A 20,215-nucleotide genomic window follows, 5' to 3' on the forward strand; every position below is an offset into this window, starting at 1 on the left:
CTTTGCTTGGCGTTCAATATGGTTAAAATTTAATTATCAGAGGAGATACTTAATTTAACAAACGATGCTTTAGCTTTTGTAACTCCACCTTTACCTAATGCAATATTGTTTAAAAAACGACTACCTTGACAAGTTCGTATGTAACACTCGATAGAACCCTGTCGCAGGGAGCCTCTTCTGCCTTTTTCATCAAAATTTTTTTTATAAACTCGGCAATGCCGACTATAACATGGTTCTACCCAGTGTCACGCAGGTCAATATAATAAAAATTGAGTTAGAAAGAAGATAGGTACTCTGTCCTCTACATAATTATTATAATACGACCACTAAAAGTGGGCGAAAATTAAATAGACGATAACTAGAAGATACATACGGAGACCGAAAACACCCGGTCAAGTGTTACGACTGATTCTGGTGCTTGACACGGCATCAATTTTTACATTTTTATCGTGAACCTGTATCGTGATATCGAACGTTCTATGGAATATTTAAATCTAGATATAAGTAGCTTGATATTGTCAGGAATCGGGGTCCAGTACAAACTGAATGTCATTATATTATTAATTAGTTAATTACTTTTTAATGTCAGAAATAGCGCTTCTGAATTACACCTCACATAGTCAGTCCTAAATTTCGTAATAACTTTGAGGAAAGTATGTTTCTCAAGACCGATAAGCTTACCAAGTCAACTTTATTCCGTGCATTTTAAGGTTCATTTTAGTTTACTTTTCAATGTTGAAATACGACCTTTTTCTAAAGTAGTAACGGGATTTTTGATGGACAGGAAATTATACATTCATGGACAGGAAATTAGTTTTCTTTTATTATTATTTAATTTATAATTATTTCGTTACCTGATTTACTGCTTGTTTTGCACTTTACTAATCCAAGCGATTCAAAGAAAATTAAAAACTATTGAAGTAAAATATGCTGTATCGTAATGCATGAAAGTAGTTATGATTGAATTGTTCAGAATGTAATTACAGGCATAATTTGATGTGTCCTGCTGGCGCGATATGTCAATGAACCCGTAGCAATTAAGACCAGTCTCCGTTAATTGATTATAAACTTACCTACTGCAGGGCCCATGCATATTAAAGTACGAGTAAATAGTAGGTATTAGTGATTTTGCATAGAAATATACTATAATCTTTATTAATATATAAAAATGAATCCCTATTTCCCTTGGTCAAGGCGTCACGCGTGAACGGCTGGACCGATTTCGCTAATTCCTTTTTACTGTTTGCTAATTCTCAGGAGAAGGTTCTTATAAAAGAAGATTTAGAAAAAAAAAAAACACCGGGGGCGAAGCCGCGGGTACCAGCTAGTACTAATTAATTACCTTGTACTTTATTATGCTTTTGGGCCTAGGTTTGTAACTATGTACTATCAGCCAAATATGTGGTCTACCACCCTAAAGATGAGAATCGTTTGCATGTTATAAAACAATAATGCCAATAGAGGTGTCTGTCAACTTGAAAGTTCGACTTGTTTAAAAATTGATAGACCACTTATTTGGCTGATGGTACATGAGGGTAAAGCATATAAGTCTTTTAAGGTGCCGACACACTATTTAAAATCTGACGCCACGACACGCTTGCACCCGCCCTCCAACGCGTGTCAGTACTAACTAATCAGTCCCATAAATTGGTCAGGTGCAAATATAAACTTGCGTCGGACAACGTGGCGTGGCCTCGCGTTTTAATAGTATGTTTCCGCCTTTACATGTTCTTTTTTTTTAATAGCACAAAGGGACACTATCCATCGGCCGCTGGTATGAGCTTCCATCCCCACTATTGACAGTATTTTGAAGGAGGCTATAGTAGGCTCACGTTGCATCTGTGGCGTAGCGTGGGTACATAAGCCACCTGGGGCGGAAGAAAATTTTGCCGCCCTCTTGTTTAGGTATTAAAAATCAACAAACTAGAGTATGCAAGATGTCATCATACATAGAAACAGGATTCCCTGATTTCGTCACAGTATACGTAACAGAAAATTTCGTGCACATTCTCATAGGTCCGAATCGTAGATGCGACAAAAATGTGAAATATTGCCTCCTGGGGGCCCCCGGTCCTCACTTGAGGACATCAAAAAAAAATTGAACTTTGATATAAATTTTACGTCGGGTCTCAGGAGGCTTCCTAAAAGTGCAGCCGGGGCGGGCCGCCCCCCTCGCCCCCATTACGCTATGCCACTGCGTTGCACACACACACACTAGTTCACAGATGTCGTGTGTCTGTAGTAATAGTAGTATGGCGAATCTATAAAGGTTCCGATTTTGCTATTTCGACAACAGAAGACTAAAAATAGTCGAACAACTAAAACTAATTTAGTCTTCCATATTGATAACATAACCATTGGGAATAGAACATGGAGTGTCAAATTAACACTAAGAATTAATTTGACAGTGTTAATTTGTTCTTTATGAAGTACGCGAGAACTAACGGGGATAATCCGGGGGGCTACTACTAAATTTGCAAATAGAACAGTATCGTACCGTCATCCGTGACGCTGGTTTTTTTCGATAGCTCTGGTCTTGCTCGCCCACGGTGACTTTTTGTAGCGATGCAGTAGCGATGCTGTCGCGCGTTCGCATAGATACAGTTGCGATGCGATCGCTAGCTGTGTACCCTCGCCCACATAGCCACGATTCAGTCGCGATGCAAACGCGCTACTGTCGCGCTTCACTCTCCCCTTCACGCCCTCCCTCCGTTCTCTCCACGATGTCGTCTGAAACCGTCGCGCGTCGGCATCGCTTCTGTAGCGCGTTTCCAATGCGACTAACGCGCGTTTGTAGCGACGCTGTCGAGCATTTACAAAACGCGCGACAGCATCGCTACAAAAAAAAACCCAAAGGTTCACTTAGCCAACACTATGTTTATGAACCTTATGTTAACATTGTCGTATCTAAATCGCTATATCGTGTTCGCCCTCGCCCGCTACAGTATTTATTTCTTTTTTTTTTTTAACAACCACACTCACCTGCATTTATATGTGCTCGTATGTATGATGGTCGAAGTAAGGAATTACGTGTCGTGTTCATAATATTTTTTATTATACTTTGTCCCGCCCCCCGGTTCTTACTGACTTTGGAATTTTCGTTTTGCGGACGTGATTTTCTTGAGATCGGCTCTATATCGAAGTAGCGTTGAAAATTGCTTTGGTGATTGTTCTAAAAGCTGCAGTAAAGGCTGATGTTTTATTTGCCAGATAAATGTGTCACATAAAATATCAAGAACTTATCAGAGATTCAGGAGCAAGCTCCTAAAGCTTAAACAATCACCTGTCGCATCGATAAGTCGATTTTAATACTAATTTCACTTTCAATGAAAAATCTAATCGCGCTACGAAAATAAAGAAGTCAGATTTAAAGAGAAGTAAGTCATCTTCTTGCAATTGTATGTATATACAAAACACATAAGTAACACATACGCGCAAGAAGACAGCTGCCTTCTACGTAAACTATGAAAAGAGTTCTCTCTTCCCGCATAACACTGTAAACTGTTTTTTTAATATATTTTGAAATAACGTATACGAATCCGACATTTGCTTTCTGGGATTGCCATTGCTTACGTAATTAAAACAATTATAAATAAAGAGGCGCCTGTGATTGGTTTACCGAATAATGCTTAAATTTGGGAGTTCCATTTTTGATTCATTTTTTTTTCAATCAGTGCGTTTCAATGTCGGGTTGGATTAAAAAAAATATGTATGTTGTTTTGTCGCATCATGTAACATTCTTGAGTACAACTATACACCGTGTTTTTTAATTTCCGTTAACATCGATAGATAGATCGGTTCATTGATAAAAACTAGCTGGTAATTAGCTTTATTAACAAATAAAAAAAACTGACACATTATAACTTCACGGTCATTGTTAAAGGTCAAATTATAAAATTTACAAACTTGACAAATGAGTTTGACGTGACACATAAGAGAGACATCATAAAAACTGAGTTTGACGTGACACATAAGAGAGACATCATAAAAACTGAGTTTGACGTGACACATAAGAGAGACATCATAAAAACTGAGTTTGACGTGACACATAAGAGAGACATCATAAAAACTGAGTTTGACGTGACACATAAGAGAGACATCATAAAAACTGAGTTTGACGTGACACATAAGAGAGACATCATAAAAACTGAGTTTGACGTGACACATAAGAGAGACATCATAAAAACTGAGTTTGACGTGACACATAAGAGAGACATCATAAAAACTGAGTTTGACGTGACACATAAGAGAGACATCATAAAAACCGAGTTTGACGTGACACATAAGAGAGACATCATAAAAACTGAGTTTGACGTGACACATAAGAGAGACATCATAAAAACTCACATTTATAACTTTATTTTGCCTTATGTGAGAATTGAAAACATTTTAGTTACGGACAATTTAATCCTTGAGTTAGGCCATTAGTGTCTTGGAGAAATTAACTTCATTTGACCTGTCGGATGTTCTCAGTTAACGGAAATCAAAAATAGCACGGTTTATATCTTCATGTATATGCATGAGTGTGGTTATCATCTTATTAATTCTTTATTAAATCTTATTATCTTTATTTCCTCTCGAATCGTCCATACTGTTTTAAGCCGTGAATTAAATTTGCGGTTTAAAACGGAATGCGCCCTTCCACTAGTTCATTTAGCATGTAACGCATGTACTTAAATACTGTAGCAACCTTCACTTAGTTCGAATTTAAGAATCATCGTTATGTATCTAATTTTTCTCTCTAGAAAACACTCATTTTTACAAAATGTTCATTTGGGTTGGTAAAAAAAAATAAGCCACTATTCTTGTCTATGGGAGCATCACATTTCTTTTCCATGGATGAACGACATTACTTTTTAATAGCTTGACAGTTACCGACAGCCAGCGCTACTATTTTTAGCGGCCAGTGCTGAGCGTCGTTTTAAAAAGTAAAGATTCGAAATTTGAATATTGATACGCGACGCAGGTTCGCTGTGGCGGTACATTCGCGCATCGATGTCGCTCAGTGGATACATGCCGCCGCTCTGCGACCCGGTAGACGGCCACCTCCTATTGGACGGCGGTTACGTCAACAACCTCCCAGGTAAACCAATCACAAGCCGCCAGCGTATGTGCGCGTAACGGGCTGAGTGTAAATATCAAAGGGTGGAATGGAACTATGGCGGGAGATTTTGAAATTTAGAACGCTCGTTTTCATGAAAGTCTCGCTGTTATAGTAACGTTTTATTATCTTTGAGTTCGTCGATAGATTTTTGTAAAATGTTGACATCTCGATTTCGGTTTGATTGTCTGTCAAGTTTTAAAATCGGTATTTTTATGCAAATTAAATTAAATAGGTCAATTAATAATAATAATAAATGAGCACCCGTAAACTAGAGCCAAATAACGCGCGACCTTTAAAAAAATAAAACAGAAAAAGCTTTTTATATCAAAACGAAATATATATATATAAATACGATACGCATCCCACGAGAATAATATTTACACTCGGTCACTCCATTTGCGGTGAGTAAAGGTAATGGTAATCCCCGGTTAAGATAGCACGGACGGACTAGATGTATGAACAGGTATGCTGTGGCGGTACTGTCGTGCTTCAATGAGCATTGCCGGCATCTTCCCGCCGATATGCGATCCCAATGACGGGCACCTCCTGTTGGACGGGTGCTACGTGAACAATGTACCAGGTAGGTTATGTGGCCAACCGCCAAAGATTTAACCCTTAATCAGGACAGTTTTCTCTTTCAATATTATTATATAATATGTAGCGGTTCCTGTTGACTTTATACACATATCCCTTAACACAGTTTGGACTTGCTAGAAAAATTATGCAAGTGGTATTTGTATTACATTGTGAGGTCGTAAAGTGAACGAGTTTGAAGTGGCCAATTGAGCGCAGCAATGTAATAATGCTTGCACGATTTTTCGTGCTGGTCTAACGACTTACGCTAGCTGACGCGGTTTGCACGGTGCGGGTGGACGTCTATTAAAAAAATATGAGCAGCGTTAGCAGCGCGAGTTTACCTGCACCCGCGCCCGCAGGCGTATGCCTGTGAAGTGCTGGCTAGCGTAGGCCCTAAACTGGGTTTAGACGACATCCCGATGGTGTCGGCGATCTAAGACGCGGCGATACGAAAAGCCATTTTTAAGTTACATTTACACTTAAAAGATAGATATACACATAAAAGATAGATGTACACATAAAAGATAGATGTACACATAAAAGATAGATACGCATTTCCGTGAAAGCAGCACGAATGCGAAAGGCATGCTTGGCGACGTTTGAAATAACTGTGATGATGTCAAACATTTGGTGCACGACGAGTAAGAAATATTGAATAAAGTAATACTTCCTGTTTATTATTTCATTCTCGTAATAATCTATAAAAAGGTTATCTATTAGTGACGTGTCTAATGCGTCTATCCCTAGCGCACAGACCTATAGCACCATAGCCAGCGAGTTTTTTTATATCTTTACGTCACGTCGCGTCTTAGTGTAGTCTCAGATCCTAAGTGCTACTTAAAAATATAATGTAATAGGTATTTTTATCGTGATGGAGAAAATAGTCATTTTACTAAAACTGTCCTAGATTTCTTTTAACAAAAAACAGATTTTTCAATGACCGGATGGAATTCCAACCAGCCCTTTCTGTCGATTTATCTGGACCACCAGGAAATCCAACGAACCAACCGCCAATAGTGGCGTGTGGCGCCATCCAACGCAACTATCATGAGTTAACCCTTAATAAGGTAGAGGCGATTTAGCGACCACATGCATTGCTTTGGAAATTCAACCTTGTTGTTTTAGTAATAAGTTACAATATTCATTGTAATTATTGAAAATACTACTAGCTTTAAAAATATCCTTTGCCAGGTATGTATTCGGTAGCTGCTTTTGATTCTATGGCAGTGTGCTCTAGTAAATAGGGCCTTAATAAGGGTTAAAACTTCCTTTCCAAATTAGGTTAAATCCGCCACTATTTGTATATATGAGTTTAGTTTTTCGGTTGGTTGGTCAGATTAACCAGTGGTCCACTTGTTTAGACACCTCTCTTAGTGCGTAAATTTACAGTTGTGGGTTCGAATAGCGTCTGGCGAACGGAAAATAGTTCCATTTAAAAAAAAAGATTAGATACAGTTGGACGAGCGTACCTATTGCTAATAAAAATAAATAATGATAAACTAGAAGGTAACAGCTAACTCGTGTTTTCAGCCGATGTGATGCGATCCCTGGGCGCCAAACACATCTTAGCCATAGACGTGGGGTCCCAGGACGACACGGACCTTACCAATTACGGGGACGACCTCTCCGGATGGTGGTTATTGTGGAAGAGGCGAGTATAATTATTTTTATCCACCAACGAGGTAGACGGATGACCTGGTTAAAGCCGCGGGTTCATTGCGGATGCAGACCAACTTGAGGTCTATGGGGGAGACCTATGTCAAACAATGGACGTCCTAGGGCTGATATGACGGTGATGGTGAATTATTTATATATTTTTAACCGCCGACGCAAAAAGAGGGGTGTTGTAAGTTTGACCGCTATGTGCGTCTGACACGGGTGGACCGATTTGAATGCGGTTTTTTTTTTGAAAGTAGGGTTTCTAGCGATGGTTCTTAGACATGTTTCAGAGATGTTTGAAATTTTAATGTAATTATAAGATCGACTTCGATATTATTATTATTATTTATTACACAATAATAACATTTTCATAGATAAGAAACTAGTTCTAACGAAACAGTTTATCTTTATGCTGGTCATAATTTCCAATTTTTAACGCATTATACATAGAGGGTTTACGATATTGTATATGTATAAAGAATATTTACAAATGTTTTGCTCGGGCAAGGTGCAAAAAGCGCGATTTGCCTGACACTTGTTAAGGTGCCATGAAAATTATATCCGTCGCGCTGATGCAGCTGTCTTGCTCGTGGATGTGCTGGCTGTAGCAATGCGATTTGTTTTTGTTGATTATAAGTTTTATAGTTTTTTTTTTTAATTTTATTCTATTTTATTTTGTTTTAATGGTTATAATATTTTTATATTTTTAAAATACCTATGTACAAAATTAGCTAATATTATTGGCAAATATCTTGAAAGCTATATCCCCCATATTAGCTGTATTCGCTGTGTCATATTCATATGTGTTTCGCTCAAGTCCCCAGGCGTTAAGAGCATTATTTTTTAACCTCCCACGCGCAAAAAGAGGGGCTTTATAAGTTTGACGTCATATTTTGTCTGTGGCACCGTAGCTCGCAAACGATTAGACCGATTTCAATGCCGATTTTTATACGTGAAATCGATTTACCCTACGTTGGTTCTTAGCGATGTTTGTTTAAAATCGGTTCAGCCGTTATGAGATACTACTGTTTACCCGCGGCTTCGCACACGTAAATCATTAGAAACAGCAATAGATGCAACTATTTTTTTTTGTAAATTATAAAATGTGAATTCCCGAATTAAGCAGTTTTATTGACGTTAAATTAAAAACATATTTTCTAAACATAACTCTCCCATCAGTTTGTTTCGAGATTTTATTATGATTGCTTATTTGGAGTCTTTTTGTATTTTTTATTTCAACTCCAAATTTGTTACTTGTCCAAACTTGTTGTTGTTTATTTGTTGTTGTTTGTTTGTTGTTTGTATTTGTGTTGTCCAGCGGTGGTGTAGGGGTTATAGCACGCAGCACGGATTGCTGAGGACCTGGGTTCGATTCCCAGCGCTGGTCTCTTTTTCTGGTTTTTCTGTGCATCCATGTCTCAGTTTGTATTTTCGAGATTTTATCCCTATCCCGTGGGAATATCGGAATAAAAAGTAGCCTATGTTTTATTCCAGAGATGTCTATCTACATAGCGTGAAGGTGTAACAAACATACTCACTCAATCACAAAGTTTCGCATTTATAATATTAGTAGGATTGAACTATGAAATGATAATGTGGGGGGAGTTGTTCAACTTTTGTAATATTTCGGCATTTTTTAATACTTTTTTTTTTTGCCTTTTCTTTACTTAACATCAGGGTCATAACATAAGGGTCAATCGCGGTCAGTCATACGTAAAAAAAATATCATTATCAAAAAAACAAAAACTCTCTTTAGTATAATGAAACGGGATTGTCGCGTTGATGGATAATCACGAGTTAGGCAGTTGTCTCACCGCCGGCTAGGAAACGATTGGCTATCGACTATTTTCTCGCTCAAGAAACGAACAAAAGATATAAGATCCTGTGTGAGTAAAAGAGACACATATATTAATAGTTGATCGCTGGCGGTTCACACTGCCGGCGAGAACTCGCTCTTACATCATTTGTCGCAGCGACAAGAGCTATAAGACTCGCTGAGCTATAAAACTAGCTCAGCGATACTCGCTCAGCGCTGTTAGCTTGGCGGCCGCCCGGCTCGAGCGAGTAGAGCGAGTAATCGCCCGTCGTGCTCGAACACTCGCTTCTCGCTGCTCGCCCACTCGTTTCTAGTTACTCGCTCTGCTCGCTTCTCGCTCATCGTCGGCGGTGGGACAAGTGCCTTAATGACTCGCAATATGTGATAACTCTTTTTCGATTTAAATGCTGCAATGCGAAATTAAATTATGTGCTGAGCGATTGTCGGCAAATTGTTGCTATTTGATTACGCTGTTCTTGAATTTTTAACCCCCGAGGCAAAAAGAGGGGCGTTATAAGTTTGACCGCTATGTGTGGCTGTCTATGGCACCGTAGCTCTTAAATGGGTGGACCGATTTGAATGCAGGTTTTCTAGCGATGGTTCTTAGACATGTTTCATCAAAATCGGTTCAGCCGTTTTTGAGATATTGAACTTTGTTGTGTTGGTTAGGTTAGGTTATGTAAATGCATTTTTTTTTAATAGCCGCTGTATAGTGTCCCACTGCTGGGCGAAGGGTGTAATGTATATGTAATGCCGCCGATTATTTAAATGAAATTTGAAAATCTTCGGGGTCTTTATTTGCGTTGTATGAAGAGAGAATCTAAAGTAAGCTATTGCGATTTCGAGGATGAACGTACAGTCAAGTGCATAAAGTCAAAGTCAAAGTCAAAATATCTTTATTCAATTTAGGCTATAACAAGCAGTTATGAATGTCAAAAAAAATCTACCACCGGTTCGGAAAACCTCTCTTGAAAAGAATCCGGCAAGAAACTCAACGAGGTATATATTTTTTTAAACAGATTTACAATATGATTAAATGATAAGTATACATCACAAGTATTTAACACAACTTTGTTTCTAACACAGTAGGTTCGCTTTTTGAAGGGATCGCTAATGCGGATCTGAATTATTTCCATAAATAAGTATCTATTCGAACCACTCAAAAATATGTTACTACGGCCTTATTGCTTCGGAATATGAGTCTGTGGTACTTATTTTTGAAACTTTGAATAAGTTCGTATTTTTACACTTGACTGTACCTATAGCCGATCCAAGAAATCCCTTTGCAATCCTCAGGTTAAATGTCTCCACCCTCTACTCTACACCGTATCATATCATGACCGTAATAGGAACACAGGCACACACACACACAGACACACGGACGGATGGACGGATAGACGCACAGGGACAGAGACAAAGAGAGAGAGAGAGAGGGAGATTCTCTTGCATTTATAAATTACTATAATTTTGAAAATAGCCAAGGCATCTGTCCTTACAGATGGACTGCTAAATGACTATTTTTGAAAATAACCAATGCCTTATTGTGTCGTTGCAGATGGAACCCGTTCACGACGCCGGTGAAAGTACCCAATTTGCCGGACATCCAGAGCCGTTTGGCTTACGTGTCTTGCAACCGGCAGCTGGAGGTACGTTACGGTTCCGTGTCCACTTGTTTTGGATAGTTATTTGACTGAATGTAAACAAAACTTAAATAATGAAAAATATTGTTGTTTTAAATATTGAAATTCCCCCGTTAAACTATCTAAACGTTTAAATTTCTGTAATGAAATTCACTACATTGTATTACAATGATAGATAAGTAAACAAAACGATTTTAAACATATCGTGTCATATCTGGCAGCTGAAGTTTGTTCACATTTAGTTGAATACCTATCCAAACCAAGTACAGTGTACAGCCTACCCGTTAGGGTAGTGCCTTAAATTGTAATTAGTCCGCTAGTTAGGTTTCAAATATTATATTTTTTCTTTTGTCATCATCATCATTCCAGCCTATACGCCCCACAGCTGGGCACAGGCCTCCTCTCAGAATGAGAGGGCTTGGGCCGTAGTTCCCACGCGGGCCCAGTGCGGATTGGGAGCTTCACACACGCCATTGAATTGCATCACAGGTGTGTGCAGGCTTCCTCACGATGTTTTCCTTCGCCGTAAAGCTCGTGGTAAACTTCAAATGTAATTTTACGCACATGTATTGGTTCATGAAAAACACACATCTCTGCTAGAAACGCAGCCTTGCCTTGATCGCACGTACAGTCCGTCCGTGCATTGTACGCCCCAACCGCTCGGTCCAGCACTCGGCGCTATGTTTACAAGCACCGAGTACTCGCCGAGAGCACTGTCCCGCCCGTTTACTCGGTACGTTTGATCAAGGCATAATGCACTGATCATCCGCCATTTTGTTTTCAGGAAGTAAAGAAGTCTGACTACTGCGAATACATCCGGCCGCCGATCGACGCGTACAAAACGCTCCAGTTCGGCTCGTTCGACGAGATCCGGGAGGTCGGGTACCGGCACGGCGCCGCTTACTTCGAGGGGCAGAAGCGGGGCGGGGGCGGGGGGGCGTCCGGCGCCGCCTCCGAGGGACGCCGGCCGCCGCAACAGCCCTCGCTGACCGAGTAAGTTTGCTGTAATTAATAACACCACTATCCCACTTCCCATTAATATTATAAGTGCGAAAGTTTTTAAGTCTGTTTGTTTGTTACTTCATCACGTCTAAACCGCTGAACCGATTTAGATGAAATTCGGTGTGCAGATAGTTTCAGTCGCGGGGAAGGACATAGAATAGTTTTTATCCCGGAAAATTGCATAGTTCCCGCGGGATAGCGATAACGGAATTCTACGCGGACGAAGTCATGGGTAATGGATAGTCGACTCCACATATATATATATTTGTAAAGCCACGCCATTTTCTATGAGTGGTTGACGAGAGGGAGCAAGGTGCAACTTTTCTGTTCAAGGCTTTTCTAAGTGTTTTATTGCAAATGCCATTTTTGAAGTTGATAATTGAAAATCCACGCCATTTTCTATGCTGGTTGTTCTTTAATAATATGTAGAATTTATTTTTTTCAAGTTTCTTAATGCTCGGTGTGAAAAGTTGTATGAGCCACTCGAGAGCAAAATTATTTTCATCTTGGGCGTTAACACTTGAATCCCTCATTACGCTCAGGATTCTACGTTAGAATCTCTCGCTACACTCAGGATTCTATTGTAGAATCCTTCGCTACATTCTGGATTCAATGTACGCCCTCGCCGTAAATACACCATTTTGCTCCCTTGTGACACAAATAACTATAGGGGCTGTTTCACCATCCACTGATTAGCGTTAACCGACGGTTAAATGTGATGCCGTCGCCGTCTATTCGAACAAAGCAAATAGAGACGGCATCACACCTAACCGCCAGTTAACACAATGTATGGTGAAACAGCCCCTTATTGTATAAAATTTTATAAAAAAAACTTCTAATATGGCTAGACCTAACTTGAAAACTCTGTGCACAATAGACTAGCATACAGTAGAACCGTGGATTGGCAAGCGCAGCGTAGGACGTCCACCAACGCGCCAACCTCCTATACTTGACTCCAGCAGCGAGTCTTAACTGTTCCCACTGTTTCCAGCTACACGTTTACCGACCTGGCGCAGATGGTCTGCTCCGTCCACACAGGCCGCGGCACCGACAACGATTCCTCCTCGTCCTCCGACTACGAGGAGGACCCGAGACACTTTGACGGCTACGCTTCGGAGCCCAGCGCTGGGATTATGGATGTAAGAGACTGTAACTTTGCCCACTACAATTTTTTTGGTACATTTAAGCGGTGCTTCTTGTAGGCTTCTGAACTAGGGTGACGCCGATCACGGTGAAGACCAAAAAGTATAGGTATAGTAATATAGGTAGTTATTATTTCCATTAACTTTTTCCATTGTGACACGAAAATTAATCATACAATGTATGGATAACTTTCGTGTCACAATGGTACAAGTTAATGGAAATAGGGATGTTGACACCACCAATCAATCGACGTACTTTTTATGAGCTGTCAAAACACAATTCTCCCATAGAGTTTGAATGGTGATAGCAACTTATGACGTCACTTGTTCGCACACTCAATAAACTAACTGTTTATTTGTTTTAAAGCAACAAAAACTCTAATTTTGCAACATCGAAAAGACAAACTGAAATATAGATGCACAGAAAAACCAGAAAAATAAGACCAGCGCTGGGAATCGAACCCAGGTCCTCGGCATTCCGTGCCGTGTGCTATACCGCTACACCGCCGCTGGACAACGATACACACGCACACGGCACGGCCGCACGCACGCACGGAATGCCGAGGACCTGGGTTCGATTCCCAGCGCTGGTCTTATTTTTCTGGTTTTTCTGTGCATCTATATTTCAGAGTTTGTATTTTCGATAACGGTTTTACGGGATGACCGTAAAAGTAACAAAAAAATTTGGAATTGAAATAAAAAATACAAAAAGATTCCAAAAAACCAATCTTAATCTAATTTTGCAGTTAATCGAAAAATTAATCTGGTTTTCAGGGCTAGAATAAAGCGTTTTTTTTACTGGAGTCGTGTCTTCGAATTTTTTTTAAATGGTGTCAACATCCCTATTATAACTACCTACCTACCTACCCACACAGCTACCTGCTCACGCAGCTTTAACGGTGTGCAACTTTTTTGTCTTCACCAATCATGGACATGTTAAGCACATTAGTACCCAGTAATAGACAATAAGGATTTAATAAGGCGGTAGTAAAAAAACTGCGTTTGTTGGCCTAAGTAGTTTGAAACAAGTTCGGCGACCGCGTTAGATGAACGACTCAGTGTAATCGCCTGCCTTTAAAATGCCACTAATATGTTGACTGTATTAACTATTAGTGGGTTGATTTTTTTTACTTATTATTTCCGGGTCCTTAATTTGGTTCCTTTGATCCTATTATCCTGGGAGATGACAGATTAATATGGTTATTTGTTATTATATACTAAGGTACTAAAAACTGTACTTTAATTAATGTGGGATAGTAGGATGGTAGTAAGTATATCAAATTTACAAGGAAAATTATAACGGCTAAGATTAATAACTATTAGTCGTTTAACCCCCTGTTAAAATTTATTTCACGGATAAATGGGATGCCGTCTCTGTTTGTTTTGTTCGAATAGACGGAGACGGCATCACATGTATTCGTCTAATTAATCAGTGGGTGGTGAAACAGCCCCTAAGAGTAAATAGCAGCCTAAGGTATAAAAATATGCCTAACCTTGGAAGATTCCGTGCGCAATACGAAATTCTTAGAAAAATATAACTTGATTTTTTCGTAACGGCTACGGAACCCTATCTTGGGCGTGACCGACACGCTCTTCGCCGGTTGTTTTGCTTTTTCAATCTAGCAAAAAAATGGCAAAGATGAAACATGTCAAAGTTTAGAAGTGGGAGCCCGTGGATAAATGGACTCCATATATTTTGCTAAATTATGGGGAATTTTGCAGTTAAACTACTGAATTAATAATACACGCCGCAACTATAAGCGAAAGCACATCACCTAAAAATATATACGTTATCCGATTATCTGCACTGGCTTAATAAGTGCATACCTGCAATGGTTTGACAACCAAATGCACTACGTTCTAATGTATCTGTATGCGTGATGCTTAAAAGCGTTTATACCTGCTGAGCTGGCAACGTTGCATTTTTGTTAGTTTTTCTCGATTATTCCATAAAAATGTAATGAAAATTAAAAATGTGGTCTGATAGAACTCTTCTTAATATATAGTTAATGTGTCTACTCCAATAATTATTCGTGATAGACTTTTATATTCTTTAAAAACGAATTAACGGTTCTTAAAGAAAATAAAAGTCTATACCGGGTGTGGCCTGTAATACGAGCAAAAAATTAAAACATAGATCGTCCTCGTCAATCTGAACAACATTTTTCTTTTTTCATACAAATTAAATACTGCTATCAATGTACGCCATCCTAGAACACAGCTGACGTCGCCTGTCACGCTACAAACATCAAGCATCAGCATTTTGCTTTACATTGCTTCTTCGAATAAACTTAAAAAAGTGTAATAAAAATTAAAAAACTAATTATTTTTAAAAGTCGCTGAACTAATGTTGTTCAGTTTGAGGAGTATGATCTATGTTTTAATTATTTGCTCGTATTACAGGCCACACCCGGTATATAACGAATAATTATTGCAGTAGACACATTAACTTAATATTAAAGAACGGTTCTATCAGACCACATTTCTAATTTTCATTCAATTTTTATGGAATAATCGAGAAAAACTAACAAAAGTGCAACGTTGCCAGCTCAGCAGGTATAAACGCTCTTAACCCATGTCAAGGCAAATGCGATATATTTACCACATGGGTTTTATACTCAGAGATAGGAATTTGTTTCTGTGCTGATTGGCACAAATTTAGGGGGTACGAGTAATACGGTTACGAGGGCCAATTTTCTAGTCCAGACCGTATGCTACGAAGTGCAAAATTCGAACTTCGTCTCTTGCCGTCCCACTGACGCTCATATTGTTCAATACGAGAGTGAAAGGGACAGTACGTCACGATCTTCGATTCTCGAATTTCGTAGTAGCCCCCCTAGGTACAAATATGTTTTTTTTTTTACTCTGAACGCAGATGTCCTCGAGCGTTGAGTCCGGGCGGGCGGCTTGGATCAGCGACACGGAATTGGTGGGCAAATTGGCACAAAGCACTGCTATCAGGGTTTTTCCTTTTTTTTTTGTTCTTGCTGCGTCTAATGCTAGATGGTTATGGTAACTTGTGCTGTATCGCGATGAGGTTAGAAATGGAACTGAATTTTATTCCATATAGTAAAGGTAGGTCCAAGCTGTTAATTTGCTCAAAAATGTGATCATATTTTCAATCGCGTAATGTATGTTATTTTGAAACGTCTATGCGTAGTTGGTAAAAAGCCGTGGTGGCCTAGTGGTTTGACCTATCGCCTCTCAAACAGAGGGTCGTGGGTTCAAACCCCGGCTCGCACCTCTGAGTTTTTCCAAATTCATGTGCGGAATTACATTTGAAATTTACCACGAGCTTTGCGGTGAAGGAAAACATCGTGAGGAAACCTGCACAAACCTGCGAAGCAATTCAATGGTACGTGTGAAGTTCCCAATCCGCACTGGGCCCGCGTGGGAACTATAGCCCAAGCCCTCTTGTTCTGAGAGGAGGCCTGTGCCCAGCAGTGGGACGTATATAGGCTGGGATGATGATGCGTAGTTGGTACGCCATATCGGCTCGCATACTCATTGAAAGTCCGAATGTAATGTTTGATAGAATGATCGTTTGTCATAACACTTTTTTCTCTGAATCCAATAATTGTTCAGAATTGTTATAAAACAAACCTAACCTAACCTATAGTATTCTATAAGATGACCATTTGAAAAAAAATTAGAAAACTAAGGTTTCAATGGGAATAAAATTATGATAAACGATGATTCGGACAAAAAATACGGTATGACTTGCGAAAAGTATGCGAACTTTGGCGCTCTCCACCTCATGAAATAGTGACCGTGTGGTCACGAGTAAGATAGTTTTAACACTTTTGAAGTCCTGAGTCTCCCGGGTGAGCTAATCTATGGTCGCACCCACCATCTCTTTCTATCTTCAGCCAATGTCGCTTGATAGAAAGAAATACGATTGTTTCCGATGACATTACAACTGGCATTGTTCAAGCCGCAGGACGCGGTAGCTACACCGCACTGAACGAAGCAATCAAAAATAACGGTTTTGAAAAATAACGTTGCCGAGCAATTAGTTAAATAACCACGTTATTAGAAAGAAACCGATTCATAAGTATCTATTTTACACAGATTAGATTCTTGAAAATGATGATGTTCTTAAAAAAATGGACAACCTCCTCATTTTTTGAGGTCGTTAAAAGAGTTACCATAACCATTCGCTATAACAATAATGAACAGTTTTATGGGGCATCAACGGGTCACGCTACTGCCAGCTTTTTGTGATTTTGTCGTTATTTCTTACTGGAAACTCGCACACTTTCAACGAATTAACTCTGTTTATAACGTTGTTATTATGTGCATGAATATTCTATTTGTTTTATTGTGCTGGTTAAAATTAATTTTACAGGGTGTCCCAGAAGTCGACGTCAAGCCGATAGAGGTGAATCGGGCAAAGTTATAACATAACAGTTATCAAAAAAAAAATCTAAATCTGACTTCGTGAAGGGACTAAAAGAGTCCGGCTTTATTTTGACTTCTGGGGCAAAGATTCTGAAAAGGGAAAGCGCATATTGCCATCTTTTAATATATGTGCTTTCTTATTTCAACTACACTGCTTCCATTTTTAATATACAGTGTGTTACAAACATAATATATTATATTCATACGATTCACATTTTAAATGTATTTTGTGCTAAATTCACTGATGTATTAAACTGTAGATACACATTGCCAAACAAAATCCCCATCAAAGAATGTCCGAACTATTTATTTGTTTGTGTAACAAATAAAATCATCACCCACACAAATTAATTAAAAGAATACGTGACGAAATTTGAACCTAGCCTTTACTAAGTTACAGTTGAATTTCGCTAGCGGCCATATTCCACAATTAATAGAAATATTTACGTGTGCTTAGAAACACTGATCCCACCACACAAACAAATAGAAAGAATACGTGACGAAATTTGAACCTAGTCTTTACTCCATTACTGGCACTTGAGGTATCCCATCTTAGGCCTCTAGGTTGGCAACGCATCTGCAATACCCCTGGTGTTGCAGGTGTCTATGGGCGGTGTTGATCTCTTACCATCAGGAGACCCACTTGCTCGTTTGCCATCCAGTCGAATAAAAAAAAAAGCACAGCTCTAGTGGAAACAGCTGAGCGGAGCGAGCGTAGGTAAATCAAGCATTTCTATTGGTTCATGAAAAACACATTCCTCGTAACTCATCCTCGCTTATCACCTTAACTTTGTGTGTAGGGCCTTGCGAGGTTAACCATAGCCCAATTTACACCGCGAGCGCAGCGGACTCATTAACGACTTGGTTCAACTTACATCGACCAACTTCATAGTGGTCTGGTGTAAGTACTTTCCTGCGGCCGATCGTTGTACGTTAAACCATAGTAAAAGAGGAGAAGTAAGCTCACTACAAACAAAAGTACATCGCCGGCACGCACGCACTGATAATTTAAGGAGGATTAAGTTTTGTGTAGTCAAGGCTGCGCTGCCTTGCGCACTCGTCTTGCGCTCGCTTCGCGAGATGATCACATTTTACGTTCGCGTACTCGTACTTTAATACGTATTTTTTTGTATTAGGTATAGTTGTAAATTAGTAGTATATAAGTGTAGTGTAATAGTTTCGTGCAGGGACACATGAAAAAATAATAGATACCTACCTACCTATAAACAAAATAGTTATAGTATTATCTGTAGGTAACCATGAGTAGTATGTATGTACGCAGTCGCCATCACCACTCCGGCGAATTTATAAATAATATTTTTACATTTAGTACAATAATAATAATATAGCGGCATAGAATCTTGTTTCTCTAGACACAGACATAAGACAATTTTAAGTTAACTTTCGTATAAATTATTTGCCGGTAGGTAGCCGCGCCGGAGTAGGCAGTAAGTCTCCTAAAGGGTCGGAGTGTACATACTTCTCCTATTTTACTATGGTTGTACGTTAAACTAAGTCAATACATTAATGAGTCCGCCCCACTCGCGGTGGAAACCGGGCATAATGGGTATGCTAAATTATCCCCCACCACTTGATTTCAGGAGGGTCTGCGCACGCGTCGCGTCGGCGGCTCGCTGTCACTGTCGGAAGACGAAGTTGACTCCGAATCTGAGGTCTATGACCCGCTCAACAAGCGTGGCGGGGCTAGGTGAGCTCGCGGCATATGTATCTCTCTTAAAAGAGCACAGTAACCGCTCATCCGCTTCTGCTGCTGAATGTAAAATAAGTAAAGGGAAACGCTAACAGCGTATTCCATCGCCTTTACCAGGTCCATCCAGAGGAACTCACCAAAAAAAAAACCACTTACGAACACCACCACTCTTCAACCGACAATCAAAATCGCTGTCCACCCAAAACACGGCCTCATCGTAGACCTGTCACTGTTTACATTTACGGTTTTGAAGGACATCACGAGTCAAAATCCGTATTTTTAATTTCCAAACCAACCCATAAGAAAAAATTGCCATTTTATCCACAACGATCTACGCCGAATTATGAGAGAGACGGAAAAAACATTGACTCAAAAACTCGTGCTGTCACCTGTCAAAATGACAACCTTACACTTTGAAGCTTACAGCGTTCTTGTCAACAGGTGAGACGCAACCACGCACGATTTGTGCAAGGCCCTCCTCGATTACGCGCGGGGCCTCCCTGAGTGACTGCTCGGTAGGGCCGGGAGCCCTATCATCGCACTCCAGCTCAGGGACCCTCAGTCAGAACCCTTACTACGTGACCCGTTCGTTGGATCTCGAAATACCACGCTTGGTTACAACGGAGGGGGGCTTAGGTGTTCGTGACGTAGACCATATCCTGTTAGGGTAGTTCAGCATTTTTTGGAAATTTAAATTAGCGCCCAGCGGTTACAGATCTATTCACAAGACATGGCACGAATGGATTAAATTAGTAAATAAAAGTATCTACGTGTTAAATTTGACACTTTATACAGCTGTAAATAACCCGTTCCCACAAAAATGTCTAAGTATAAGCGATATTACTTTTGTTCAGTCCATTCAAGGCGGGGCTAGTACGCAATTCTAAAATCGAAATTCGTATCGTACCGTCCCTATCACTCTCATATTAAATATAAGCGTTAGCGGGACGGCAAGATACAAAGTTCGATTTATTGCACTTCTTAGTATAGTATAGAGGCTGCTCTTGTGAATCGGCCTGTACTCAAAGGATACAGACGCACGTATGTCGAAATGCCAGCTTGCAAAAACTAAGTTAATTTCTTTTTAGCTTTCTACGTGAAAACTAGGATGTGGGCTGCGTTTGGCAATATGTATGTCCAACTTGAAAGGTGGTGATACTTGTT

The 20,215-nt window shown here is 39.7% G+C and overlaps 1 protein-coding gene across 1 annotated transcript in view; it reads left to right on the forward strand.

Annotated features, from left to right (window-relative positions):
• sws (patatin like phospholipase domain containing sws) overlaps positions 1-20,159 on the forward strand; it is a 53,539-nt gene extending 33,380 nt beyond the window's left edge. Inside the window, exons 22-30 of the mRNA XM_074103980.1 lie at positions 4,967-5,083; positions 5,568-5,684; positions 7,211-7,331; positions 10,711-10,801; positions 11,580-11,788; positions 12,789-12,936; positions 15,815-15,868; positions 18,942-19,048; positions 19,493-20,159. Of these exons, the coding sequence (XP_073960081.1) occupies positions 4,967-5,083; positions 5,568-5,684; positions 7,211-7,331; positions 10,711-10,801; positions 11,580-11,788; positions 12,789-12,936; positions 15,815-15,868; positions 18,942-19,048; positions 19,493-19,496 (968 nt within the window). The 3' untranslated portion in view covers positions 19,497-20,159. The remainder of the gene's footprint in view (positions 1-4,966; positions 5,084-5,567; positions 5,685-7,210; positions 7,332-10,710; positions 10,802-11,579; positions 11,789-12,788; positions 12,937-15,814; positions 15,869-18,941; positions 19,049-19,492) is intronic.
• The last annotated feature ends 56 nt before the right edge of the window (positions 20,160-20,215 follow it).

Source organism: Choristoneura fumiferana, chromosome Z, assembly GCF_025370935.1.
Source record: "Choristoneura fumiferana chromosome Z, NRCan_CFum_1, whole genome shotgun sequence".
Lineage (NCBI taxonomy): Eukaryota > Metazoa > Arthropoda > Insecta > Lepidoptera > Tortricidae > Choristoneura > Choristoneura fumiferana.